General features: G+C 39.0%; 2 protein-coding genes across 4 annotated transcripts in view; one reads left to right on the forward strand and one right to left on the reverse strand.

Annotated features, from left to right (window-relative positions):
• Positions 1-27,407, reverse strand: part of LOC128564610 (glycine N-acyltransferase-like protein 1) — a 198,623-nt gene that overhangs the window by 15,219 nt on the left and 155,997 nt on the right. The window contains exon 1 of one of the 3 annotated variants that reach the window (XM_053560092.1): positions 21,806-21,903. The exons of 1 other annotated variant lie outside the window; for it this stretch is intronic. In XM_053560092.1, the coding sequence (XP_053416067.1) occupies positions 21,806-21,894 (89 nt within the window). In that variant the 5' untranslated portion in view covers positions 21,895-21,903. Of the gene's footprint in view, positions 1-19,103; positions 19,311-21,805; positions 21,904-27,407 lie in introns of those variants that run through there. One more of the 3 variants, XM_053560093.1, reaches the window with a different exon arrangement.
• On the forward strand, positions 10,188-16,586 carry GLYATL2 (glycine-N-acyltransferase like 2). The gene is made up of 5 exons (XM_053560104.1): positions 10,188-10,265; positions 11,402-11,509; positions 12,702-12,828; positions 12,922-13,102; positions 16,178-16,586. Exons 1-5 carry the CDS (start codon positions 10,188-10,190, stop codon positions 16,584-16,586), a joined length of 903 nt encoding a protein of 300 aa, XP_053416079.1.

A 27,407-nucleotide genomic window follows, 5' to 3' on the forward strand; every position in this document is an offset into this window, starting at 1 on the left:
TGCAATTCCATCATGGGATGATGGTAGAGTATAGGACTAGGAGAGCCATTTGGGGATAGCCCCAATTCCCAAAGAGGTGGTTATATATTACATACAAGAACTCTGACAGAACTGAAAAAAAATATTCACCATAAATCATATGCTGCCAAGAGACCACTCTGAATTAATGCTTTATAATTCCTGTGCTAGTTTTGTAAGTAGAATAATTGTATTGCATGGTGCTATTTCTGTTGTTGTTACAAGCATAGATTTATAAAACATACACATTTTAAAGCTATTATAATCTTTGTGTATGATCTGGTCTGCCTTTACTTTTTGATATACCCCATGACAAAAAGAGTGGCCATGAATTTGCCGTCTGTGAACCTCTCTGAAGCCCTGAAACTCTTGCTTATGGCAGGGCATTGGGACTGCAGGGCTGGGTGACTGCAGGAAGCCAGTGCAGGCCCACTCTCTGCATCCTCTCACCGTGTGTTGAGGATCTCTGGGATGATTCTTTCATATCGATGTCCTTCCGTAACCTTTAGTGGTATAAAACTAGAATGTAGCAGCTGCCTCAGGAAGTGGAGTGTCCATCTGATGGCAGCAGCACCCATCCATACAATCTGGAAGCCACTTAGTGATTCTGAAGCAGCTTGCCTTTGAAAAATTTTCTGGAGGACTATGAAGAGACCTAAAGGTCAAAAGATCACTCTATTCCACCTTGGTTAAAATCAAATCTTTAAAAGTTACCTTGAGGCAATGATTAGATAGTCACACACTCTTTCTGGCTTGGTAGTACATTTCTGATCTCCACTGAACTCACCAAAAGATGTTCCTACTCACCAATCAGGGGGAAGTTTTTGTTTGTTTGTTTGTTTTTTAACACTGAGAATCTTTTAAAGGTCAAGGTTGTCTCTGCTGGTTTCTGACATGGCAGGAGGACACACAGGCCAGGGGTTCTCCTGAAATACCTGCTTTGTTTCAGAGTTGCTGATGAGGTTCCTCTTGATGGTCCATAGGAGCATCCTAATTTTTAATTCAGGATGCTTGAAGATTGAACATATTCTGCATTTCTGGATACTCATGGAGGTGTTTTTCAGCCAGTCTGAGGACCTTGAATTGACAGTGGCTTTAGTTGTGGTTGTACCTTTCTGTAGTGGAACTAACTCCAACTAGCTCTAACTGAGTGATAAGGCACAGAAGGGCCAAGTGAATGAGAATTCTTCGAGGTCAAAAAAACTGATAGCACCAATCTGAATGTGTCCCAGAAAAGGACAGAGGTTTCTTGAATTTGAGACAAGCAATAATCTGCCACTATAGAAACACTGACGAATAGAAGTGGAATTCTGAGGCTTTCACAGGGGAAGAAAAGAGAGATCTGGGGACATCACTGAGCTAACAAGTCATGTCAGATTGTTCTAGGAAGGTGTAGAGGTTTCAATGACTTCTGAGAAATAGAGAAATGAGATATGGTTCTGGGTGGAACAGGATTTGGGAAGACGTGAGCTCTACAGAACATATTTTCTTAGTTTGAGGCACCCGAGAACATTTTAGAGCAGCTCTGTGGCTCCTTACTGTGTTCTGGTCCTCTTAGAGACTAAAGCAGAGAAAAGTAAAACCATTATCGGCTGGATTTGCTTGCAAACAAAGCAAAAGGGAACCCTATAGGCTGTGCCTAAATATTTTCTTCCCTGACTTTTTTCTCTTATTCCCCATTTTTCTACCCCAAACTCAGCTTTCATTATTTGGCACCTGCTAGCAGGCAGCCCATGCATTTTCTAAATCAACACACTAAAACTTTGGGTAAGAGAGAAACCCAGTGTCTTCTACCTTCTTCCTTTGTAACCAACAACCTGACTTCAGTTGCTGCATGTCTTCCCTGTAAGACAGAGGAAAATCATAATGGAGGCTTATTACAGAGTGCCTAATCTCAACCTCCCATTTTTATAGGAAGAAACTAAATCCCAGAAAGTGAACCCATTAGTGCATGTGTAAAACTGAGACCAGAACCCAGACATTCTGAATGCCAACCCACTGTTCTTTGTTTTGCAAGATGCTGGCTCCCATTTGGTAATGCATTTTGCATGTTTGTGGTTTTAAGAAACACCTTCAATATCTCATTTAAGCCTCTTCCTCTTGGGGCATTTGTTGACTTAATTTGCACAATTGTTTGAGCTAGAAACTTTTTTCTCTTCCTTTAGCCAAGTCCTGGCTTGAATAACTTGAATAACAAGTCCTCCTACTATGTCAAGGAAAAATTTGATTAATTCATCTTCAAATACGTATTTTATCTTCTCTAGTTCAAGACAGCTTGCCTGGTGAGCTTGGTCTCTGGGTATACTCCAGTGTTTGGCCTACCCCAGTATAGTGTACTAGATACTAACCTAGTCCTGGCACCAGGCTAGCCTCAACAACCCTAGGCTCCAGACTGCCCCCAAGGACTAGCCTAAACCCTGCAATTCCAGGCTTGGCCATCCCCAGCATTAGGCTGACCCCTATAGCCCTAGTCACGAGGATATAACCCACAGATCCAACCTTTAGGCTGGCCTCTGTGAATATAGGCTCAAAGCCTTCCCAGTACCAAACTAGCTCTTATGGTCCCAGATTTCTGGTCCACCCTAGGTGGACCAGTGGTTCACCAGTGGTTCTCAACCTACGGGTTGCGACCCCTTTGTAACAATGAAAATACATTATGGCATTAGGAAGGTTGAGAACCACTCACTGTTCTAGACCATTCCAGAAGCAGTTTGGCCCCTAAAACCTCAGGTTTTAGGCCCGCTCCAGTGCTCCAGTTAGGTTGGCAGCCCTAACCTTAGGCACCTGGCCAGCATCTGTAGACCCAGGTTCCAGGGCAGCCCAGTGCCAAGCTAGTTCCTGCAGCTCCACCCCACAGGCCAATTTCTGTGTCCCATGAGTCAGCAGATTCAGGGACCAGACTTCAGCACTAAGCTGATGCCCACAGACTTTGTATCCAAGACTGCACCTGTAGATCCACCTTCTAGTACTGTCTCCACACCTTAGGTCCCAGGCTAGCCCTTCTGGAACGGGGCTCTAGGCCAATACCCACATACCCAGCCTCTAGCCAGTCCCTATACTCTCAGGCTCAAGATCAGTCTCCCTAGCTCTAAGGGCCAGTCTAGCACCCACAGTCTCAGGCTCTAGATTAGTTCTATGCCTGCTCCAGCCCCAGGCCTGTCCTAGGCCTCAGGCTTGTTTCTGTGGCCTTAAGATACTCACCATTCTCTAGCAGACCCACCTCAGTTGGACCCAAGGCTAGGTTAGCCATCATGGACCAAAGTTCCAGGACCATCCTCAAAAACTCAAGCTCCCTGCTGGGCACAGTGGCTCACACCTATAATCCTAGAATTCTGGGAGGCTGAGGTGGGTGGATTGCTTGAGCTCAGGAGTTTGAGACCAGCCTGAGCAAGAGTGAGACCCCATATATAAAAAATAAAAATTAGCCAGGCTTTGTGGCAGGTGCCTGTAGTTTCACCTACTCAGGAGTGTAAGGCAAGAGAATCACCTGAGCCCAAGAGTTTGAGGTTGCTGTGAGTTATGACACCATGGCACTCTACTGAGGGTGACAAAGTGAGACTCTGTCTCAAACAAACAAACAAAAACTCAAACTCCAGACAAGCTCCTCTTAACCCAAGATCCAGGCTCATCTCCACAGATTTAAGCTTCAATCCCAACCCAACACCAGGCAAGCTGCCATGGACTCAAGCCCTAGTCTTGTCCTAGTGGACCCCAGCACTAAGACCATCTCAGAACCTGATCAATCCATGAAGACACAAACTCAGAGCCTCCCCCAGAACCATGTCAGTCCCTGTGAACCCAGGATTCATTCCAGCCTCCACGATACAGGATACAGGCCTGCCTTCACGGATTTAGGTCCCATGCCCATCCCCACAGACGCAATCAACGTCAAATGTCAAATCAATGTCAAACTCTTTTCTCAAATCATATACAAAAAGCAACACAAAATTGTTTAAAAATGTAAATGTTTAAGACCTGAAACTGCAAAACTATTAGAATAAAACATGAGCAAAAAGCTTCATGATGTTGGTCTGGGCAATGATTTTTTGATAGGATCCCAAAGCATAGGCAATGAGGGAAAAAATAGACACACAGTGTTACATCAAACTAAAAAGTTTCTGTGCAGCAAAGGAAATCATCAACGCAGTGAGGGGGAAAGCTATGGAATGGAAAAAAATATTTTCAAACCATACATCTAAGGAGTTAATATCCAAAACAATAAGGAACTCAATGGCAAGAAACAAATAGTGTGGTTTAAAAAATGGGCAAAGGTCCTAAACAGATATTTCTCAAAAGAAAACATACAAATGGCCAATGGGCAAATGAAAAAATCCCCAACATAACTAATTACTGCGAAAATGCAAATTAAAACCACAATATATTCCCCATACTTGTTGGAATTGCTATTATTGAGAAGATAAAAGATAATTGTTGGAGAGGATGTGGGGATCTTTGTGCATTGCTGGTGGGAATGTAAATTAGTACAACCATTATGAAAAACAGTATAGGATTTCCTGAAAAATTAAAAATAGGTTTCAGCCATCTCATTATTGAGTATACATTCAAAAGAGATGAAATCTGGATAGGCATATCTCACTTTATTGCACTTAACCTTTTATTATGCCTTGCAGACACTGTGTGTTCTAAACAAACTGAAGGTTTGTGTTGATCCTACATTAAGCAAATTTGCCAGCACAATACTGTGTGTGGTATGAATGCTTTACCCACTGACTGCAGCCCCACTCTTTCCCTTTCCTTGGGCCTCTCCACTCTCTGAGACACAACAATATTGAGATTAGGTCAATTGACAACCCTACCATGGCCTCTAATTGTTCAAGTGAAAGACTAATTCGAGTCTCATTTTCAATCAAATGCTAGAAATGATAAAGCTTAGGCATAGCAGAAGCCAAGAGAGGCTGAGAGCTCAATGTTGTGGAACCAATGTTGACCTTAGAACTCAGCTTGGGAACAGAGAGTATCTGTATGGGTTGACTCCTACCCCATCCCCATTGATTTACTGAAGGCTTGACCTACAATGTTACTAATTTGGAGATGGAGCACTTCGAAAGGAAATTAAGGCTAAAGGAGGCTTCTACATCAATGAAGAAATTGGCAGGCGATGTGGTCTTAAAAAATTGATAGCAGTCAGAAGCAGAAGGGTGATATCCATCTCCTTATCTCACTTGGATATCTTACTCTCTGGAACCAGACAATTTAGATCTGAGTCCTGACTTAGCTATTTTCATTTCATTTCTAGCAAGCCCCTTAACCACACTGTATCTCAATTTTTTCTCTATAAAATGTGGCTGAGAGTCTTACTGTGACGGCTTACATCACAGGGCTGTTGTGAGGATCAAATGAAACAATATGCTAACCAGTTAGAAAGTGGCTGGCGTACCGTTAATTTCTCAATAAATATTAACTATCATTATTCAAAACCTACTAAGGATCATGTTTGAATTTCTGTTAGTTGCATCCTCACTGTCTTCTAATTGAATCAAGTAGATTTATTTAAAAGACTACCCTGTATTCTCCCTCATGAAGCATAAAAGGAGAATGAAGATGGGCCTGGGTATGTAATAACTCCTATTGGGGAATGTATTACTGAGAAATGTACGATCTCATGGAAAGAGGAAACTGAGTTTAGAAGAAGTGAGCTGAGGAAAGCCCTGCCAAAAGTGAGCACATGTGTAAATACAGAAGAGCCATTTTGCTTTATAGGCATTAAAATATAATGAAGACTTCAAGCAAAATAACAGTTATTTACATACTATTTCCACTCAAAAAGGTAAGATTATTGATGCTTCTAGTAGATCAACCCAGAGGCCCTGTGTCTCTTCCCACCGGCTACCTGTTTATGTTTATAGTTGAATAAATGTAAGGAAGGGTGCAACTGGGAGCCAACCACACACCAGTTATCAGGTCCTCCACATGTCTGAAGTTTATAGGGCAGTCCAAATGCCACGTAATACATTCTTTCTAGGATGACCGATTCAATTGTGCAACCATCATAAACTCCATTCATGAAATGTTTAATTCCTTGAGAAATTACTTATGCAACACTCAGTGTAGGATAAATAATTGTGTTCTCTCAACTATCCACAGTGTGATCTCAGTTGTGTGAAAAACAAACAAACAGTATTTTTTTCTTTTTTTTTTTTTATTAAATCATAGCTGTGTACATTGATATAGTCATGGGGCATCATTCACTAGCTTCACAGACCGTTTACCAAGTTTCACATATACCCTTGTAAGATGCACCGCTGGTGTAATCCCACCAATCCCCTTCCCTCTAAAACAAACAGTATTTTGACAAATGGTAACCAACTAGTATTTTTTAAAAGGATGATTAATGAATTGTTATATAACTCACTGTATACAACTGAATATTATAGCTGTAACAAGTTAAGAATATACAATTACAAATTTGTAAAAATTCTTTGATAGGTTGTATAAACCACTTCTGGTTCCACGGAGTCCTTGAGACTCAGAGATTCGGTACCTTTCACAGCAAGCACATACTGAGATACTGAGTGTTAAATCCCTATTGAAGATTTTTACTATATCATCTGAAGTAAATGAAGTAGGGGTTTTTAAGAAGATCTGAACTGCCCAAGGGTAGTGAATCAAATCACTTTCTGAGGAATCATAGGGTTATTAAAACAATCTAGTGCTTGGCCTTAGATCCAGATATTGCCGCTGTTAGTTTTATGGCCTTGAGGAAGACATCCGTCCTTTCTCAGCATTATCTTCTTTATTTCTATAATAGTGATGTTTGCTGTTCTCTGTTCATAAACTAACATTTGTGAAATTGCTCCATACAATTCTGGAAAGTGGGTAAAATTTTGATAACTTTTATTTTCCTCTTCCCAATTTCATTGTCTCCAAAATGTTAATGTAGATCAGACTATTTCACATAGATTTTTATAAAATACAGAGTCCCAAGCACTCTGGGAGACTCTGATTCACTTGATCTGGGGAGGCTTTTGTGTTTTGAACCAGCCCAGTTGATTTTGAAGAGGATGGTGTGAAAAGCACACATCAAGCAACCCATTTGCCTTTGTTCGGTAACTGCTTTTTTCTTGCATTTACAACCTCCCCTACCATCCTCCACTGTAAATGACCAAAGAACCAGGTATGTGAAGTTCATATCTCATTACAGTGACTTCTCTGAGACTTCTTCACTTTTTCTGGGGCATGAATGATCAAAGATATTAAGCCGGGCATTTTTCAAGGAAGCCAATTTTTCCAACTCTTTTGTTTGCCCTAATGACACTTATTTAAATCATGCTGCAATAGGCCATTTCTGCCAACTATGTAAACTTGCTTTAGTTTTATTGCTAGAATAGCCAATCAGGTGCAAGTGGTAATATATAAATCAGTGTAAAACTTCTTATAATTGTAGAAGGCACTCAAGACAGAACTCATTTCCAATCTTCCTCTGGTCCACAAAACCTCTGATTTTTAATCAATGGGCACAGCGTCTAGTCTTTTCTACAGGAACCCATAACTTCTTGGAGCTTTATGCTAAATAGTGACAACTGGAGTCATTTATATTTCAATGTGGGTGAGTCTACAGAGTGGTGGCTGAGGAAGCCTCTCCATTGCCACACTGTAGCAACTATAGAAGGCGGTGTGTACACAGGTCTACAAAGAAAATTCAGGTAAGCAGAATTATTTTGGACAGCTAGTTGTCCTTTTTATCAGCCTGTCATGTAGTTAGGATCCTTACTCTCATAAACAAGTAACACTTTAGAAGCACAAATTAAAGGCCAGGAGAATGCTGGAATAACAATTTCAATTTATTGCTTGGAAGGAGCAATCACCAGAGTCTCAATGTTAAGAAACAATTCCTCAAAAACTTTTATGTCTCTAGAGCTGGAAAATGCTTTAGAAATTGTTAAAGCCAATGTGCATCATTTTTGAACTTGTGAGATGTCCACGTGCTTTCCTTGAACTACACATTGTCAGTATACCCGTACCTTTTCCTGACATGCTCCAGCTCCCTGCAGTGACACTGCTGAGTAGCAAAAAGAATCCGCATTCTCCCGGCCTTCAATTTGTGCTTCTAAAATGTTACTTGTTTATTTGAGTCATGTGCCCTGGAGGGAGGCTAGTGGCAACACTCTTGAGGGTGGCAGAATCTGTGGCAGGGACAGCGGGAAGAGGGGACAGTGCCAGGCATAACCTTTTCTTTATCTCCTTTTCATGCATCACCTTCATGTTACATATTTAAGTTTATGTGTTCAAAAATACCTCCTGCTGGGAATTTTCCTTTTTATATAAAACCTTCTGTGAGTAGCCACACTTTTTCCCTCAGAAATTTGACTATGCCTGGAACAAAGAGAGTTGATATTTAGTCTTCAAGGAAAAGTATTCAAAGGATCCCCTTTCTAGTCCTCACTGATTCTTTTCTTCATTGGACAAAAGCTCATTAGTGTTTACACTATGCCATGAGCTGTGCTTGATGCTTGAGTCACAAGGAAGAATAAGATATAGTCCCACTTTCCAAGATGATTACTCTGCTCCAGGGAGACATGCTGTGAAAGGCCTGCAGAGTGGCAGAGTTCTGTGCCCACCGGTCTAGATAGTGCTGGACACATGCTGGCTTATTCTGGAGCTGTAGTTTGCCTCTACTAGATTTCTTCAGGCAGGTTCTATATAGTACCGTATTTGAAGTTGCAGTTTTCTTCCAGTTATGTTCTTGTCCCGTGGAATATTTATCTTAATTGGATTTAAAGGTCTTCAAAATTTCCTGCAGCACCTCGTATATGTACCATCTACCACGATGTTAAATACTTCACATACTTTGTGACTTAATAAAATCCTCATGCCCACCTAAAAGTATATATTATTATACCCACTTTATAGGTATAGAAAAGGAGACAGAGGCTCAAAGGATTTGACTTACTTAAAGTGACCCAAAGAACAAGAGGAGGACTCAATGTTGGAATCTTGGTTTGATTCCAAAGACAATGTTCTTAAATATTGTGCTTCCTTTTGCACTGATTCTAGATGTGTGTGTACGTGTGACAGAGAGATATCATATCATATCATATCACATCACATCATAGGTGCTGAATTTTCCAGGATTACTATAATTAAAAAACATAATGATGGCTCCCTTGTAAGTCATCAAAAAGGCTTAGACATTCTTAAAATTTTTGTTTTTTTAGAAAAAGTGGCTACTCTCATAAAATGCCTTTAAGCATCATATGAGAGATCAGGTATACATATTGTAAAAATATATAGTAATTAGACATACATACGTATATACACCATATACAGGTATATATCCATGTGTTTAAGGCTGGAAAAAGTCTAAAAGTTCATATGTATATCTTATTTACATACTGATTTTTTTTTTCAGAAAGATTTTTAGGGGGTATACAAATGTGTACACATATACATGTATCCATTTACTTATCCATTTTTATATTATTAATTTTGGACTCTATCATATATTTTCTTGACTTCATAACATGGAGATTTTTCTATGCTATTAAACACTTTTCTAAGACATACTTTTCTTTTATTTTGTTTTATTTTGAGACAGAGTCACACAAGACATAATTTTAATGGCCGCTTGGTAATCTATTATTTGGGTTAATTTAACCATTTCTCCACAAGAGATTTTGTATTATATCTAAATATGCAGCCATAATACTGCCGGAAACTTCCTTGGGTTTATATCTTCATACATGTGCATTATTATTTCCTTGGGATGAGTTTCTAGATGTTCAATTATTGAATTTAAAAAGCTTGTTCTATTTCTGAGGTTGCTATGATACAATTCCAGTTTCTAGATTTTGCTAATTTATATTTGGATGGTATCACTGCTAATTAAATTTCTTTTTGTTTTTGTTTTTTGGTTGGTCATTTGTTTCTCAGGAAAAAAGGCCCACCATATAGGCCACCGGATTTTATTTTTGCGGATGATTACATTCGTTCATGATAGCTGAAAGTACTACCTATATCATAGCAACATTAGAGCAAGTGTTGTAATGGCTGGGACTTTGAGGATCTAAAGCCTAATAATGTGTGATATCCTGGGCAACTTCTCCTTCCTTCTCTTTCTCGACAGCTGTCTTATCGCTCTAGGGTTTTTTGTTTGTGCGTTTGTTTCTTCAGATTATCTTTGAGGGAAGGAGGCAGAAGAGCTACATAAGATGTTTGAGCTTCATGAACCCCAGAAGCTGCAGATTCTGTATGAATCCTTGGAAAAAAACATCCCTGAATCCCTCAAGGTAAAGAAGTAGGAGAGATCTGAGAAAAGGGTTGAGGTATGAGGATGATAGATTTGGGGCTCAAAACCTTCCTGGACAGATGGAAATATAAGTTCTCAAGTCAGAACCTGTATGCAGGGATGATGTGAACATCTAAACCCAATCACCTACTTTTGATTCTCTTTGTGACCTCATGCCCTTTGAATCCCTCTTACAGATCTCTCAACCGGATGTCCTTATCCCTTCCATGTAACTGCAATATCTCTCTGTTTCTAATTTACCAGCCTATCTGCAATTTGGAGATGAGAGCAATCTGTCTGACACAAATATAAACATATTGCTTATTTTAAAATTTGCAATAGCAGTCCATCTCCAAGGCACCCTTTAATCAGGTTATAGAGTTTATCTCAAAATTCCCAGACTTTTTAAAGACTTTTTTCTTCAATTTCCCCAAACTTCTGCTGCATATCACATGCTATCACCATTGAAACCCTCACCATTCGGGAGGTATGATGTATTCTGCCACATCCTCGAGCATTTTACCTATGCCCTTTCTCCTACCTGAAATAACATGCCCTCATTCTCTCCTTATTTTGCTATGAAAAGATTTTACTTATCCATCCAGACCCAAGTCAAATATTGCTTCTTATATAAATCTCCCTACCACTTTCTAGACTGGACGTGCATTTCCCCCTGGGGACTCCACACCACCATGTCCACACATATGTCAGAACATCCTTTTAAGATTGAATGATATAATCTCTCTATCATTGAAAATTTAATTCACGGGCAGTGAACACATCATATTCATCTTTGAATTTCCTATACTTGACACAGATCTGATATATCATGAATGCTAAATAAATGAATTTTTTGCATTCCATTATTTTTTTTTAATGGCATGAATTAAAAATAGTGAATGAACATCAGGGTAGCCAGTTCCTAAAGACTCAGCTGTTAACTTGGGTTTTTGCAAATTCTTACTGGACCTTCTTATAGCCTACCTTTCTATGAGTAATCCAGTCATTCATCCTGGAAACACTGGCTCCATCCTTTCAAATGCTCCTAAAACTCTTGATTTATTTCCCACTCTACATTGAAGACCCTGTCTATCTCCAAGATTTAATCTTTTCCTGTTTTGTTCTCTTGCTCATCAGGTATATGGCACCATTTTCAACATTAGAAATAAAAACCCATTCAAAATGGAGGTGCTGGTGGATGCCTGGCCAGATTATCAGGTGGTTATTACTCGGCCTCAGAAAGAGGTAGGAGCATCAGTTACTGAATACCAGCGCAGTTACTCTTAGGTTGTTCTCTTTATGGTAATGAGGGATTTGAAGCTGAAGGATTGGGAGAAGAACCTTGGAGTCCTTAAGGCATACAGGCTCTATAAGGGCTGCTAGGGGTTTGTTTGGAAGGGAGGGCAGGAGGGTGAGTTAAGGCTTGAAGTTAGAGCCAATGCTAATAATCCAGAATTTGTAAGTAACACTAGGATCCCATCCAGACAATCTTTTCCATCAACGTTCTAATCAGAAGCATACATAGGCATCTATGGCTAGAAATGGTTAAGATGTGTCTTCTCTGGCAAAGACTACGAGGGGAAATGTTGACGGCAGAGTGTAAGCAGGCACGTGGAGGCAGACATGGCCCTCTGTTTAGGTAGTACTCTGGTTCTGGTGTGAGCTCTGGTGTGATGGTTCTTTCTAAAAGTCCATTCTATTCCCACACCAACCAAGAGCCAACCACCAGCTAGCCTCAGAGTACTAGGGTCAGAATTAGCTCAGGTGTTCCTCATCCAAGACCCAGAGCCTTGACAACCCTATTCTCTCTACTTATTTCCATATTTAGACACTCTCTTTTAAATCCTTAATTTACACCATTTCTGGTACACTTCCCATTCCAGACAATGGAGCTACTTACCCTCCCAGGGGCAGCTAACCTTATCTTAACTCAAGCATTCCTTTCCACTGACTCCTGGTCTTTTACACAAAGCCTAACTCTTTCAGCCAAGGGTCAACTACAGAATCCTTAAACCCACCTACACCTGTAAGCTCCCACTTTGAGAAGTCCCATCTTTTCAGGCCAAACCAATGTATGTTTTCCAGGTATTGATTTATGACTTTACCTATAATTCCCATTTCCCTGAAATGTATAAAACCAAACTATAACTCAACCTTTGTGAATCTACTTGCTCAAGGCTTCTTGGGTGTAATCCAGGCCATAGTCATCAAATTTGGCTCAGAATAAAACTCTTTACATTAAAAAAAATAGAAAGGAACAACTTTCAGTCTATCAATAGAGAAATATTCTTCAAGGGATTCCAAGGTCAGGGTGTACATATCTCTCAGAAAAACAAAGTGTATCAAACAATGAAATCTCTTGCACTTTAGACCAGTGCAAGAACTTTTTAAATAAATTACATTGCTATATCAATAATATTGATATTTGTTATGACAGGAGATGAAGGATGACTTGGATCATTACACCAACACTTACCACATCTTCACTAAAGCTCCTGAAAAGTTGGAGGAAATCCTGGCATGCCCCCAAGTTATCAATTGGGAACAAACCTTCCAGATCCAAGGTAACTAGTGTAAATTGAAAGGCAAATATCCATGGTCTGTCTGTAGCAGATATGAGAGTGATAAAGCAATATTTGTCTTTCTCTTCACTTCAGGTTGCCAGGAAAGCTTGGACCAAGCAGTAAGAAAGGTTGCAGCTTCAAAATTTGTGCAGGTGGATTATTTAAAGACTCATCTTTTTATATTAGAAACACCAGTGAAATGCAACACTTCAAGTGATGGAGAGATGGAATTGATGGAGGTGTTTAAAATGCAAAAAGTGGATGAAGATAACAAGTGAGATTTACTTTCTACTTCCAAATTGTTCACAGAATTATTGAGTTGTCAAAAAGGATATACTTAGAAATAGAGAATTTGAGACTAAATTATGATGAGATACAGAATTATGATGGGTAAAGAAGGGAGTTATTTTTTTTATTGTTGGGGATTCATTGAGGGTACAATAAGCCAGGTTACACTGATTGCAATTGTTAGGTAAAGTCCCTCTTGCAATCATGTCTTGCCCCCATAAAGTGTGACACACACCAAGGCCCCACCCCCTCCCTCCGTCCCTCTTTCTGCTCCCCCCCATAACCTTAATTGTCATTAATTGTCCTCATATCAAAATTGAGTACATAGGATTCATGCTTCTCCATTCTCGTGATGCTTTACTAAGAATAATGTCTTCCACTTCCATCCAGGTTAATACGAAGGATGTAAAGTCTCCATTTTTTTAATGGCTGAATAGTATTCCATGGTATACATATACCACAGCTTGTTAATCCATTCCTGGGTTGGTGGGCATTTAGGCTGTTTCCACAATTTGGCGATTGTAAATTGAGCTGCAATAAACAGTCTAGTACAAGTGTCCTTATGATAAAAGGATTTTTTTCCTTCTGGGTAGATGCCCAGTAATGGGATTGCAGGATCAAATGGGAGGTCTAGCTTGAGTGCTTTGAGGTTTCTCCATACTTCCTTCCAGAAAGGTTGTACTAGTTTGCAGTAAGAAGGGAGTTATTTTAACGAATGTTTGCTACATATGGAAAAAGCAATCATTTAGATGAGGTCTTTTGCATATATAATCTCACTTAGAATTCGTAAGAGTCCTTCTGAAAAGGTGATGGGCATAATGTTGCACTAAAGAATTTTTTTTTTTTTTTTTAGAGACAAAGTCTCACTCTATCGCCCTGGGTAGATTGCTGTGGCATCACAGCTCACAGCAACCTCCAACTCCTGGGTTAGGCGATTCTCTTGCCTCAGGCTCCCAAGTAGCTAGGACTACAGGCGCCCTCTACAACGCCTGGCTATTTTTATGTTGCAGTTTGGCTAGAGTCGGGTTTGACCCCGCCACCCTCAGTATATGGGCCGGTACCCTAGCCACCGAGCCACAGGTGATGACTGCATTGAAGAATGTTTATTGAAACTATGTTTTACAAAAATACTATACCCTATAGAAAGGATATAAGTATATAAAGTAAAAAGTAAGTCTTTTCATTTGAGTTCCCCACAATCTTCCTTCCAGGTGTAAATATTCTTAATACTGATATGTATGCTTTTAGTACTCTGGGTGAGATTTTTTTCTTGATTTTTATTACAACATGTGCACATATTGTTCTGCAACTTATGTAATGAATATCTTCATAAATGTATCATTGTGCAGTGGTATAAATATTTCTGAAAGATTCTTATAATTAAAATTGTTGGGTTAGAGAATTTGCATTTTAAATGAAAGATTTTGCCAAATTAGATGGTGAAAATTTTACAAATTTCATATGCGATACCATATTAAATTAAATTACATTTAGGTTTATATGTTATGAAGAAACCTAACCATCTGTTAAGAAGGGGAAATACTCATTTTTTATGATACATCCAAACATTGGAATACTATGCAGCCATTAAAAAATGAAGCAGCTCTACAGAACTGATTAGGGAAAAATTCCAAAATATATGCTGAAAAAAAAAATTAAAAGGGATAGTCTTGGTGCTTGTTGCTCACTGGCTAGGGCGCCAGCCACAGACACCAGAGCTGGTGGGTTTGAATCCAGCCTGGGTCTGCCAAACAACAATGACAATTAAAACCAAAAAATAGTCAGTCATTGTGGTGGGCACCTGTAGTCCCAGCTACTTGGAAGGCTGAGGCAAGAGAATTGCTTAAGCCCAAAAGTTGGAGGTTGCTATGAGTTGTGATGCCATAGCACTCTATGCTTGAGACTCTGTCTCAAAAATAAATAAATAAAAATAAGTAAAATAAAATAAAATAAATGGAAAGAACAATGTATCTGTTATGCTTTTCCTTATATATATAAATGAATGTGTGTACTCACATAAAAGTGCATAGGATGCAAAGATGCACAGGAAAATTACACAAAATATACTGGCATTAGTATGTGTCTCTAGAGAAGACATCTGGGAAATAAGACATCAAAGAAAGACTAGAGACCTACTTTCCTATTAATAATCCATACATGCTTGAAAATTATATTTCTAATTCTAAAAGGAAATAAAATCTGAACACACACACACATACAAATGATTTAGCCAAGAGAGTCAACAATATTCAAATCCAGCTTTGGCCTAGCTGTGTTCCCAGGAGAATCTTAAGAGGAACATATATACAGGAGAAAATGGTAAGGATTAAATACTACTTAAAAATATAAGTCCAGAGATATTAATACATGCCCTAAGGCAGTTCTGTCCTCCAAGCTCAAGGGCCTATCCTATTATGGCGTTCTAGCTTTGGCTATCCAGACAGGGAAGGGTAATGAGGATGGTTGGGATTTTTGAGGAAACGGGCTCAGAATTACCTCTGGCGTGATAAAGAACAACAGCAAAGCCCCAACCACATGTAGAAAATTTGATGCTGGTGATCTGCCTACTGGCAAACAAGGAGTGACTCTGAAATGGACAGATTTTCTAAAAGCTCTTCTTCTTAGCAGAGGGTATGATTTCTTTGAGATCCCCCCCATATCTACAGAGCATGTTATTGTGATTTTACAGAAGAAAAAACTGCGTCTCAGTTAACTTGTCTAATAAGAAAATCTGATGTATTGTAAAGCATATCACGTCTCTTATCCTTTAGTTATTTGGGAACATTTGAAGCAGACATAGAACTAGTACTTTGGTTTTTTGGGGGGTGGTGGTAAATCATTCTTTTTTTTATTAAAGCATAGCTGTGTACATTAATGCATTTATGGGGTATAATGTGCTGGTTTTATATACAATTTGAAATACTTTCATGTTTTTTATGCATCTGTTTTGTCCTGTAGGCTGTAGGATCTTCAAGGAAAGGGAAGGTGTTAGATTTATTTTCTGCAGTTCCAGTATTTGGTAAATATTGGCTGAATAAATATATACTTTTTTTCTTGACAGGAAAAAAGACTTACGAAGAATTTTTTTGGATGCCTCACATGCAGGTCTTTTAAATGAACAATGGGAGTATGGAAAGAATGAAAGGAGCTTGAAATACATCGAACGCTGCCTCCAGAATTTCCCAGCATTTGGTATTCTGGGTCCAGACAGGCAGCCCATCTCTTGGATAGTGATGGAACACTCCTGTGAGTTGAGAATGGGTTACACTGTCCCCAAATACCGAGGCCAAGGCAACATGTGGCAAATGGGTGATCACCTTATAAAGTATCTTTCTGGAAAAAAAATTCCATTTTATATACATGTAGCAGATTATAAAGAGAAAGTCCAACAGTCAGTGAAAAAATTTGGGTTTAAGATTTGTCCTTGTGGCTGGCATCAGTGGAAATGCACTCCCAAGAAATATTGTTGACTGGTACTACAGCCTATTTCAAACCTTCTTATCAGTGGAAAAAACATTAATATAAATACAAGCATGGTGATCTACATTTGTACAAAAACATTAAATGACCTGAGATTTGTGTATTCCTTAAACCCACCCTTCTGTACCATTTTTGCCATCCTCCTCCTCTTCTGTATTCATGTAGAAAATTAGAATCTCAACCCTTTCCTTTATAATGACTGTCATCTTAGAATTAGAATCACCCAATGCCAATCATTAGTGCCAAGATACACTTTAAACATGATAGTCTCTTACTTGAAGAAGACTTCTTTAGTGAAAAAGTCCTGCCTCTTTATGCTTTTGTGTTTGAAAATAAAAAGCCTGCTTTACAAAGTGTCTCCTCTGATGTTCTTCCCTTCCCTCTACAAAGTTTTCCAAGGGATCTATCAGAAGCCCTCAGAATCATTGCTTTTGATTCATCGTGCCCTTTAAGGAGGTCTGAAATCCTGTACTAAATTAAATTATGTGGTCATCAGTTAGAAGTTTGGTTTTCTGACTAGCTTTTATCACAAGGGGCTGCTGGGTTGAGTTGTGTGGCGTAACTTCCAATTTTCAGTATGATTTTTATATTTATGATGTATTACTTTCCTATTGCTGTTATAACAAATTACTACAAATTTAGTGACTTAAAGCAATGTAGTTTATGGAAGTCAGAAGTGAAAAATGGATCTTATGGGGCTAAAACCAAGGTGTCAGCAGGGCTACTCATTCTGGAGGGGCTAAGGGTGAACCAGTATCTTTGTCTTTAAAAGCTCCTGGAGGCTATCCTCACTCCTTGGGCAGCGGTTCTGCAAGACATCACCTTTTCTCTCTCTGTTTCTACCAACATCCCCTTCTTTAATCAAATCTCCCCACGCTTCCCTCTTACACAAGATTATTCTGAGAATCTACCAGAGAAAAATTCAGGATAATATCTCCATTTCAAGATTTATAAAGTTCCTTTTGACATATAATATTTATAAAGTCCCTTTTGACATTAATATTCAAAGCTTTTAGGGATTAAGACTTGTATATCTTTAGGGGGGCAGTATTCAGCCTATCATATATGAGTATCGCATGTATGTTTCTACATGAGCAAAGTTACCTCATAATTTTGAAATCTACATGTTCTCAGTCCCAGACCAACCGGAACATCTATATTCCAGGTCCATATTCATGGAAGAGAGAACTTAGTCTAGCTGGAGACTTTGTCTATCTCAAATCCTATCAACTATGAACTAAGTGCAAAGACCATTTATAAAAATTGGTACTCAGCACATATTCATGTCAGGGATTTGGAGTAGAAGGCACTATCGATAGTATTTAGTTTAATTTAGGTAATAGAGCAACATCTTCATCTCGAAACTGTCCTTTGTGCTTAAAGATATGCATTCACCGAGGCTGGTAGGGGATAATACAGTCAATCCATACTGACAGGCTTGTGAATCCACAATCATTCTCTGAACAGAGAGGGGGCTCCCAGACCCTGCCTGTACATTGAGGCAACACTGTAGGAATGTTATGCCTCTCCAGACCCCATTCTTCCTGTCCTAATTTGTATTTCTGAACTTGGTGTTTGTGATCAAACTCTGGGGTAGCCATAACACTTTTTGGCTGTATAACTTAAAGTAGAAAGTTGTGATTCAAGATAGTATTGAAGGGCCAGACGTGGCGGCTCATGCTTGTAATCCTAGAACTCTGGGAGGCTGAGGCAGGTGGATTGAGCTAAGGAGTGCATGACTAGCCAGAGCAGGAGTGAGACCCCTTCTCTAAAACTAGCCAGGCACTGTGGCTGGCACTTGTAGTCCTGGCTACTTGGGAGGCTACTTAAGCTCAGGGAATTTGAGGTTGCTGTGAGCTATGAGGCCATGGCACTCTACTGAGGGTGACAAAGGGAGACTCTGTTTCAAAAAAAAAAAAAAAAAAAAAAGAAAGGAAAAAGAGAAAAAGAGTATTGAAGGAATCACAAAGACACAAAGAATGAAGGAGAAAAATAACAGCACTTAATTAGCTCCATAAAGCATTCCATGTACTTCATACATTTTAGCTAATTTAGTACTCTCAACCATCCTGAGAGGTAATTAGGCATGGTGGTTACAGGAGAGAAGCTCACAGTAAGGAAAATTTATATCCCTAGTCCTAGGCCATCATGCTAGTAAGGGGCCAATTCAGCACCTGAACACAATTCAGTTACAATAGCTTCCAAGCTAGTACTGTAAACCTTTGGCATATAATGTGTGGCATGCTAAAGCTTAATAAATATTAACAAATGAACTAAAATATGGAATAATTATAGCACAGCAACATTAGACTGTGGACAACAGCATTCTCTGGTTGACTAGGATTCATCAAGTGATTCTGCATTAGAATCCTCCCAATTGATAAAGAAAAATTCTAGGCAGTCTTAGTCTCTTTAGTTAACATAGTTTATCCCACTTTAATTAATTAATTCTGATTGATTCCAGAAAATTAGCTCTAGAAATTCTTGCACAAGTCTCAGGTACTTACCTCAACGTTTCAGGATACTTTACTAGATTATCTTGTTAGCTGGATGACTTCACTTAAGAGGTATAAACACCAAATGTTGAACCCAAAGATAGTCTTCATAGGTATTTCTGCTTCTGTAGGATCCTTCTATAATCCCATGGAAAGATAAAACTAGAAGATAAGTTAAATCTTGCTCCTCTAGGGAATACAAGATCAGCATGAAGTGGAAATTTGCCTTGTATTGCCTTTCGCCTCTGGCCTGTAGTCAATGTTTATTAAGAGAAGGTGAATAATTGCCAAAAAAACCAAATTGTTAAAAATTTATTGAAGTAAGTTAGTTTAAATTTAAGTGGCAATGATCAACTTGAGCTATTTTGAGCAAAACAAAAATGTTTTATTTATGTAAAAATAATTTAAAAATATAAAGATATATATCGGCTTGGCGCCTGTAGCTCAGCAGCGAGGATGCCAGCCACATACACTGGGGCTGTCAGGTTCAAACTTGGCCTCAGCCAGCCAAGCAACAATGACAACTACAAAAAAAAAAAAATATAGCCGGCGTTGTGGCAGGCACCTACCTTAAGTAGTCCCAGGTAATCGGGAGGCTGAGGCAAGAGAATCTCTTAAGCCCAAGAATTTGAAGTTGCTGTGAGCTGTGACTCCATAGCCCTCTACCCAGGGCGACATAAGTGAGACTCTGTTTCAATATATATATTGAAATATATCTATATATTCAATATATATATATATAGATAGATACAGAGTTTACTTCCAGGAAAAATGATAGTTGGAAATGGAAAGCTGCCCGCGATCATTCCTTCTTCATGCTTGTTTTCTTCATCCTTGTTTTTCAGACAGGATTAAGCAAACACTCACATACACATATGTTTACATATAAATGTAATGGTAAAACATATCTATAACATGATATTTACCATTTTGACCATTTTTAATTGACAAAATTATGTACATTTACCTAGAACTTCCGCACAGCAAAGGAAATGATTAATAGAGTGAAGAGACAATCTACAAAGTGAGAGAAAATATTTACAAATCATACATTTAAAAAGGCATTGATATCCAAAATGTATAAGGAACACAAACAACTCAACAGCAAGAAAATGAATAACCTGATTTTAAAAATGAGTATAGAAAATGAATAGGCAATTTTTAAATGAAATTTAAAATGAAATAAAATGGAAAAATGCTCAACATCACCAGTCACCAGGGAAACACAAAGCAAAACTGCAGTAAAATACCTCATCAATCCATTTAGAATGGCTATTATCAAAAAGACCAAAGACAGTCATTATAGGTAAGAATGGCACGTAATCAGTGTGTTGAAGAGATATCTGCATTCCCACGGTCATTGCAGAATTACTCACAATAGCCAAGATATGGTATCAAACTAAATAAACACTAATGGAAGAATGAGTAAAGAAAATGTAGTGTACACACACAATGGAATGCTATACAGCCTTTGAAAAGAAGGAAATTCTTCCATTGGAGATTACATGGAGATCACATGGATGAACCTAGAGGACCTTATGTTAAGCGAAATGATTCAGACACAGAAAAACAAATAACTACATGTTATCACTTACCTATGGATTCTAAAAAAGTTAAACACCTAGAAGTAGAGAGGGGAATAGTGGTTACCAGAAGCTGGGGGTAGAGGGTGAAAAATGGGGAGATGTTGATCAAAGAATATGAAGTTCCTATTAGACAGGGATAATAAGTTTTTGACATCCATTGTAAAACCTGGTGACTATGGTTAATAATAATTCATTATGTTCTCTTCACTATGTGTATATATATATATATGATGGAGATATTAATCAGCTTATTTTAATCATTCCACATTACAGATGTATCTTATAAAATCACATTGTGCCCCATAAATACATATGATTATAGACTGTCAATAAAAATGTTTAAAATAAAGTACTGTTGGCTAAAATGCCACTCAAGATATCTATTTTGCATAATGCTAAGATTCTGCACACTAGTCCATGGCAAAACCCCTACCTGAGTGCCTCAATGTGAAGAAGTTGAACAGGGCAGGCTGGGAATGGATCTGTGTATCTCAAACCCTCCATCTTGACTGTAAGTGGAGGCTTGTCTTTCTTATCCATACGTTGAAAACCTAAAGCCCTAAAGCTCTGAGCCTCTTTCTGCTCCCTGGGAGATATTTTAGGTATTTTCAATGCTCTATCACCACTACTATTCAAGGTAGTGCTGGAAGTCCTAGCCAGAGCAATCAGACTGAAGAGGTCGAACTATTACTCTTTGACGACAATATGATCTTATACCTAGAAAACTCCAAGGACTCAACCAAGAGACTCCTGGCATTAATAAATAAATATAGTACTGTCTCAAGATAGAAAATCAATGTACATAAATCAGTAGCTTTTATATATGCCAACAACAGTTAAATTAAGAATCAAATTAGGGAGGCGGAGCAAGTGGCGGCCGTGTAACAGCTTCCTTTCATCTGGGCACGGTGAGTCTGGGGAGATAGGACTCCAGGCATCTCTGGCTGGTGGGATCTGCCTATCATCACCCCTGCAAGGACACAGTGAGTCAGTGAGAGACTTCTGGACCCCAAGAGGAGGACTAAAACAGTGGAAAACCGGGAAGTGGTCGCGCGTGTTCAATCCGTCTAAACCCACCCGCAACTGTAAGTTCAGTAGCAGCAAGACTGCAAACCAGAAAGGCCTTACCTGTGAACTGTTTTGGTGTCTTTGGACTTGGCACTCAGTTGAACTGCCTTGTGGAGAGCCTGAGCCGGAGTGCGGAGAACTTTGGCCATTGTCTAGGGCCCCAGTCTGAGCCGCTGAGCCAGACGGTGCTAATAGTGTTTGGCTGTGGGTCACAGGGAGCCATTGTGAGGGATCTGCCCCGGCAAGCTCCACCCTCAGGATCACAGAGCTAGAATTGGGTGGGAGATGGTAACCCAGCGACCAAGTAGCCTAAGGGCGGGGTCTGAGCCGCCTTGCAGCCCTAACCCTCAGGGGCAGAGTGAGACCAGTTTTGGCACACTGGGTAAGTGGATAGCCACTTCAGCAGTGATTCCAGCGACAAGTACTTCCCTGGGAAAGGTTCTGCTCAACAAGTTTACAAGTTCAAAGTGCCTTTTAAGTGGGCTGAAGAGAGATTTAGGGTGTCTACCTGCTGGGGTTTGAGAAATCAGCAGCCTACAGTCGTATCAGAACTGTGATTAACATCTCATATCCCAGAAGACCACGTGTTGCCCAGACAATATTCAATAACATATAAATACTGCTTTGTTTTGGGTTGTGTTTTTTTTTTTTGGTTTGGTTGGTTGTTTTTTTTGTTGTTGTTGTTGTTTATTTTGATGTTCTTTTGTTTTTTAAGTTCAACCTTTTCCATATAGACCTTTTTCTTTCTCAATTTTGCTAGTTTAATCATAATTTCCCACAGCTATCTTTTTCAATAATTAGAACTTCATTTTTGCTAGTGTTTCTACTACTATTATTTGGTTTTTCACCCAATTTTATCTTGTAAAGTTTTCTGTTTGCTTGTTTTGGTTTGATTTATAGCATTTTTGTCTTTCCTCTCTACTTGGTGGAGGTGGGGTACTGTGTCTGATCAGGTTAGCAAAGAGCTGCTGACCTCAAGGGAACCACCCAACTGGGCACCCCCAGAAGGTGGTTTTTTTTTAAGGTTGTGTCAAAATACCCTATTGTACACCTATATTGCTCTGTCTCCCTCTTTCTGTGCCTCTCTTCTTTTTGTCAATATTCCTTTTACCCACCCCCTCTCCTTTCTCTATCTTTCTTTTTTTTTCTTATCACTTGGTCCTCCTTTCTTTCATCCCTTTTTTGCTCTTCAACCTTCTCATCCTTCTGGTCCTGTAACCCTTAGTCTACAGGCACGAGAACTTAAAGAGCAAGAGGAGGTGAAAGGAAAATTAGGGCAAGGAAACAAATAGAAGAAATCACTCATGAGGAAGAATCAGCAGAAAACTCCAGGCGACATGAAGAACCAGTCCAGAACAACCCCGCCAAGGGACCATGAGGTACCTACTGCAGAGGATTCCACCTATAAAGAAACGTTAGGAATGACAGAAAGGGAATTTAGAATACACATGTTGAAAACAATGAAAGAAATGATGGAAACAATGAAGGAAACTGCTAATAAAGTGGAAAATAACCAAAAGGAAATTCAAAAACAGAATCAAATAAGAGATGAACGATATGAAGAATATAAAAAGGATATAGCAGAGCTGAAGGAACTGAAGCAGTCAATTAGGGAACTTAAAGATGCAATGGAAAGTATCAGCAACAGGTTAGACCATGCAGAAGAAAGAATTTCAGAGGTAGAAGACAAAGTTCTTGAGATAACTCAGATAGTAAAAGAGGCAGAAAAGAAGAGAGAGAAAGCAGAACATTCACTGTCAGAATTATGGGACTTTATGAAGCGTTCCAACATACGAGTTATAGGAATTCCAGAAGGGGAAGAAGAATGCCCCAGAGGAATGGAAGCCATACTAGAGAATATTATAAAAGAAAATTTCCCAAATATTACCAAAGAGTCTGACACACTGCTTTCAGAGGGATATCGGACCCCAGGTGGCCTCAACTCTAACCGAGCTTCTCCAAGACACATTGTGATGAACCTGTCCAAAGTCAAGACAAAAGAAAAGATTCTGCAAGCTGCCAGGAGTAAGCGCCAGTTGACCTACAGGGGCAAATCCATCAGAGTGACCGCAGACTTCTCTAATGACACTTTCCAAGCAAGAAGACAATGGTCATCTACCTTCAATCTACTTAAACAGAACAATTTCCAGCCCAGAATTCTGTACCCTGCTAAGCTAAGCTTCAAAACTGATGGAGAAATCAAATCATTTACGGATATACAAACATTGAGGAAATTCACCACAAGACCAGCTCTACAGGAAATACTTCAACCTGTTCTGCACACTGACCACCACAATGGATCAGCAGTGAAGTAAGAACTCAGAAATCAAAGGACAGAACCTAACCTCCACACTGATGCAAAAGATAAAACTAAGCAATGGACTCTCACCAAATAAGACGAATAGAATACTACCACACTTATCAATTATCTCCATAAATGTTAAAGGCTTGAATTCCCCACTGAAGAGACATAGATTGGCTGACTGGATTAAAAAACACAAGCCATCCATTTTCTGTCTGCAAGAAACACACCTGGCTTCAAAAGACAAATTAAAGCTCCGAGTCAAGGGTTGGAAGACAATTTTTCAGGCAAATGGAATTCAGAAGAAAAGAGGAGTGCAATCTTATTTTCAGATACATGTGGATTTAAAGCAAGTAAAGTCAAAAAAGACAAAGATGGTCACTTTATATTGGTCAAGGGAAAAATACAACAAGAAGACATTTCAATTCTAAATATCTATGCATCCAATTTAAATGCTCCCAGATTCTTGAAGCAGACCTTACTCAGTCTGAGCAATATGATATCTGATAATACCATCATAACAGGGGACTTTAACACTCCTTTTTCAGAGCTGGACAGATCCTCTAAACAGAAATTAAACAGAGACATAAGAGATTTAAATGAGACCCTAGAACAACTTTGCTTGGTAGACGCATATAGAACACTCCACCCCAAAGATAAAGAATATACATTCTTCTCATCACCCCATGGAACATTCTCCAAAATTGATCATATCCTGGGACACAAAACAAATATCAAGAGAATCAAAAGAATTGAAATCTTACCTTGTATCTTCTCAGAACATAAGACACTAAAGGTGGAACTCAACTCTAACAAAAATGCTCGACCCCACACAATGGCATGGAAATTAAACAATCTTCTGTTGAATAACAGATGGGTGCAGGAAGAAATAAAACAGGAAATCATTAACTTCCTTGAGCATAACAACAATGAAGACACAAGCTACCAAAACCTGTGGGATACTGCAAAAGCAGTTTTGAGAGGAAAATTCATCGCTTTAGATGCCTACATTCGAAAAACAGAAAGAGAGCGCATCAACAATCTCACAAGAGATCTTATGGAATTGGAAAAAGAAGAACAATCTAAGCCTAAACTCAGTAGAAGAAAAGAAATGTACAAAATCAAATCAGAGATCAATGAAATTGAAAACAAAAGAATCATTCAGAAAATCAATGAAACAAGGAGTTGGTTTTTTGAAAAAATAAATAAAATAGATAAACCATTGGCCAGACTAACGAGGAATAGAAAAGTAAAATCTCTAGTAACCTCAATCAGAAATGATAAAGGGGAAATAACAACTGATCCCACAGAGATACAAGAGATCATCTCTGAATACTACCAGAAACTCTATGCCCAGAAATTTGACAATGTGAAGGAAATGGATCAATATTTGGAATCACACCCTCTACCTAGACTTAGCCAGGAAGAAATAGAGCTCCTGAACAGACAAATTTCAAGCACTGAGATCAAAGAAACAATAAAAAATCTTCCGGGCGGCTCCTGTGGCTCAGTGAGTAGGGCACTGGCCCCATATGCCAAGGGTGGAGGGTTCAAACCCAGCCCCGGCCAAACTGCAACAACAAAAAAAAAATAGCTGGGCGTTGTGGCAGGCGCCTGTAGTCCCAGCTGCTTGGGAGGCTGAGGCAAGAGAATGGCATAAGCCCAAGAGTTAGAGGTTGCTGTGAGCCATGTGACACCACGGCACTCCACCAAGGGCGGTACACTGAGACTCTGTCTCTACAAAAAAAAAATAATAATATTAAAAAAAAAATCTTCCAACCAAAAAATGCCCTGGTCCAGATGGCTTCACACCAGAATTCTACCAAACCTTCAAGGAAGAGCTTATTGCTGTACTGCAGAAATTATTCCAAAAAATTGAGGAAGAAGGAATCTTCCCCAATACATTCTATGAAGCAAACATCACCCTGATACCAAAACCAGGAAAAGACCCAAACAAAAAGGAGAATTTCAGACCAATCTCACTCATGAATATAGATGCAAAAATTCTGAACAAAATCCTAGCCAATAGATTACAACTTATCATCAAAAAAGTCATTCATCATGATCAAGTAGGCTTCATCCCAGGGATGCAAGGCTGGTTTAACATACGCAAGTCTATAAACGTTATCCACCATATTAACAGGGGCAAAAATAAAGATCACATGATCCTCTCAATAGATGCAGAAAAAGCAGTTGATAAAATCCAGCATCCTGTTCTAATTAGAACACTGAAGAGTATAGGCATAGGTGGCACATTTCTAAAACTGATTGAAGCTATCTATGACAAACCCACAGCCAATATTTTACTGAATGGAGTAAAGCTGAAAGCTTTTCCTCTTAGAACTGGAACCAGACAAGGTTGTCCTCTGTCACCTTTACTATTCAACATAGTGCTGGAAGTTCTAGCCAATACAATTAGGCAAGACAAGGAAATAAAGGGAATCCAAATGGGAGCAGAGGAGGTCAAACTCTCCCTCTTTGCTGATGACATGATCTTATACTTAGAGAACCCCAAAGACTCAACCACAAGACTCCTAAAAGTCATCAAAAAATACAGTAATGTCTCAGGATATAAAATCAATGTCCGCAAGTCAGTAGCCTTTGTGTACACCAATAACAGTCAAGATGAGAAGCTAATTAAGGACACAACTCCCTTCACCATAGTCTCAAAGAAAATGAAATACCTAGGAATATACCTAACGAAGGAGGTGAAGGACCTCTATAAAGAAAACTATGAAATCCTCAGAAAGGAAATAGCAGAGGATATTAACAAATGGAAGAACATACCATGCTCATGGATGGGAAGAATCAACATTGTTAAAATGTTTATACTTCCCAAAGCAATCTACCTATTCAATGCCATTCCTATCAAAATACCAACATCGTACTTTCAAGATTTGGAAAAAATGATTCTGCATTTTGTATGGAACCGGAAAAAACCCCATATAGCTAAGGCAGTCCTTAGTAACAAAAATAAAGCTGGGGGCATCAGCATACCAGATTTTAGTCTGTACTACAAAGCCATAGTGCTCAAGACAGCATGGTACTGGCACAAAAACAGAGACATAGATATTTGGAATCGAATTGAAAACCAAGAAATGAAACTAATATCTTACAACCACCTCATCTTCGATAAACCAAACAAGAACATACCTTGGGGGAAAGACTCCCTATTCAATAAATGGTGTTGGGAGAACTGGATGTCTACATGTAAAAGACTGAAACTGGACCCACACCTTTCCCCACTCACAAAAATTGATTCAAGATGGATGAAGGACTTAAATTTAAGGCATGAAACAATAAAAATCCTCCAAGAAAGCAAAGGAAAAACACTGGAAGATATTGGCCTGGGGAAAGACT

This window comes from Nycticebus coucang, chromosome 14, assembly GCF_027406575.1.
Source record: "Nycticebus coucang isolate mNycCou1 chromosome 14, mNycCou1.pri, whole genome shotgun sequence".
NCBI classification, from domain to species: domain Eukaryota; kingdom Metazoa; phylum Chordata; class Mammalia; order Primates; family Lorisidae; genus Nycticebus; species Nycticebus coucang.

Coding starts and splice junctions, on each gene's coding strand:
- GLYATL2 (XM_053560104.1), top strand. CDS start 10,188: ATGTTTGAGCTTCATGAACCCCAGAAGCTGCAGATTCTGTATGAATCC. Junction 11,510..12,701: donor TTACTCGGCCTCAGAAAGAG/GTAGGAGCATCA, acceptor TTGTTATGACAG/GAGATGAAGGATGACTTGGA. Junction 12,829..12,921: donor ACAAACCTTCCAGATCCAAG/GTAACTAGTGTA, acceptor TCTTCACTTCAG/GTTGCCAGGAAAGCTTGGAC.